The 1280-nt window shown below is 65.4% G+C and overlaps 1 protein-coding gene across 1 annotated transcript in view; it reads left to right on the forward strand.

The window, feature by feature from the left end:
- The window catches only part of LTBP3 (latent transforming growth factor beta binding protein 3), a 21202-nt gene that overhangs the window by 11218 nt on the left and 8704 nt on the right, over window positions 1-1280 (forward strand). The window contains 3 exon segments of the mRNA XM_011942503.1: window positions 115-243; window positions 771-893; window positions 1131-1253. Of these exon segments, the coding sequence (XP_011797893.1) occupies window positions 115-243; window positions 771-893; window positions 1131-1253 (375 nt within the window).

The raw sequence follows: 1280 nt of genomic DNA on the forward strand, positions 1-1280 counted from the left end.
GCCAGGGCGGGGGCGGCCCTGGGTGGGACAGGCTGTCCTCCAGACCGCCGTGTAATCCCCACCCCACGCCCGCCGCCTCCAACACCCGCTTCGTGGCCCCTTCCTCCCGCACAGACCTGAACGAATGCGCCAAGCCCCACCTGTGTGGCGACGGCGGCTTCTGCATCAACTTTCCCGGTCACTACAAGTGCAACTGCTACCCCGGCTACCGGCTCAAAGCCTCCCGGCCTCCTGTGTGCGAAGGTGAGGGGACCCCATTCAGATCAAAAAAGGGGCTCCTTAGCTGTCTCCCCACGTGGGGTGGGCCTGGGGGGCCTGCATTCTTTTTTTTTTTTTTTTTGAGACGGAGTCTGTCTCTGTCGCCCAGGCTGGAGTGCAGTGGTAAGATCTTGGCTCACTGCAACCTACGCCTCCCGGGTTCAAGCGATTCTCCTGCCTCAGCCTCCCGAGTATCTGGGATTACAGGCATCTGCCACCACGCCTGGCTAATTTTTGTATTTTTAGTAGAGACGGGGTTTCACCATGTTGGCAAGGCTGGTCTCGGAACTCCTGACCTCAGGTGATCCACCCGCCTCGGCCTCCCAAAATGCTGGGATTTACAGGCGTGAGCCACCGCAGCCGGCCTGTATGCTCAGCTCTGGGCCTCTCAGAGGTTGCGGTTCCGGGAGCCTCGTAGATTTGTGTGGGAGGAAGGCCCTGCTGTGGACGCTGGGAGCCGGGCCACCCACGTTGTCCCCAGATGGGTCCTCATCCTTCTCCCTCCCCTGCAGATATCGACGAGTGCCGGGACCCGAGCTCCTGCCCGGATGGCAAATGCGAGAACAAGCCCGGGAGCTTCAAGTGCATCGCCTGTCAACCCGGCTACCGCAGTCAGGGGGGCGGGGCCTGTCGCGGTGAGGGCGGGGCCTGGATGCTAGTGGGTGGGGCTGTCGGATGCCTCCCCCAGTCTGGCTCCGCTGGGGGCGGGGCGGGGCTAGCGGTGGTGAAAGGCGTCTGGGGGCGGGGCCTTCCGAGAGTAGACGCTGCCTGCTCAACCCCGCGTTCCCGGGAGGAAGAGACCCACATCCCCGAGGGGTGCGCGGTCCGCCTTCCGGTGGGGCAGAGTCCGAGGCTAGGTCTTTCCGCCGCAGATGTGAACGAGTGCGCCGAGGGCAGCCCCTGCTCGCCTGGCTGGTGCGAGAACCTCCCGGGCTCCTTCCGCTGCACCTGTGCCCAGGGCTACGCGCCCGCGCCCGACAGCCGCAGTTGCGTGGGTGAGCGCCGCCAGGGCGGGGGCGGCC

This window comes from Colobus angolensis, unplaced genomic scaffold, assembly GCF_000951035.1.
Source record: "Colobus angolensis palliatus isolate OR3802 unplaced genomic scaffold, Cang.pa_1.0 Scaffold21, whole genome shotgun sequence".
Classification (NCBI taxonomy): domain Eukaryota; kingdom Metazoa; phylum Chordata; class Mammalia; order Primates; family Cercopithecidae; genus Colobus; species Colobus angolensis.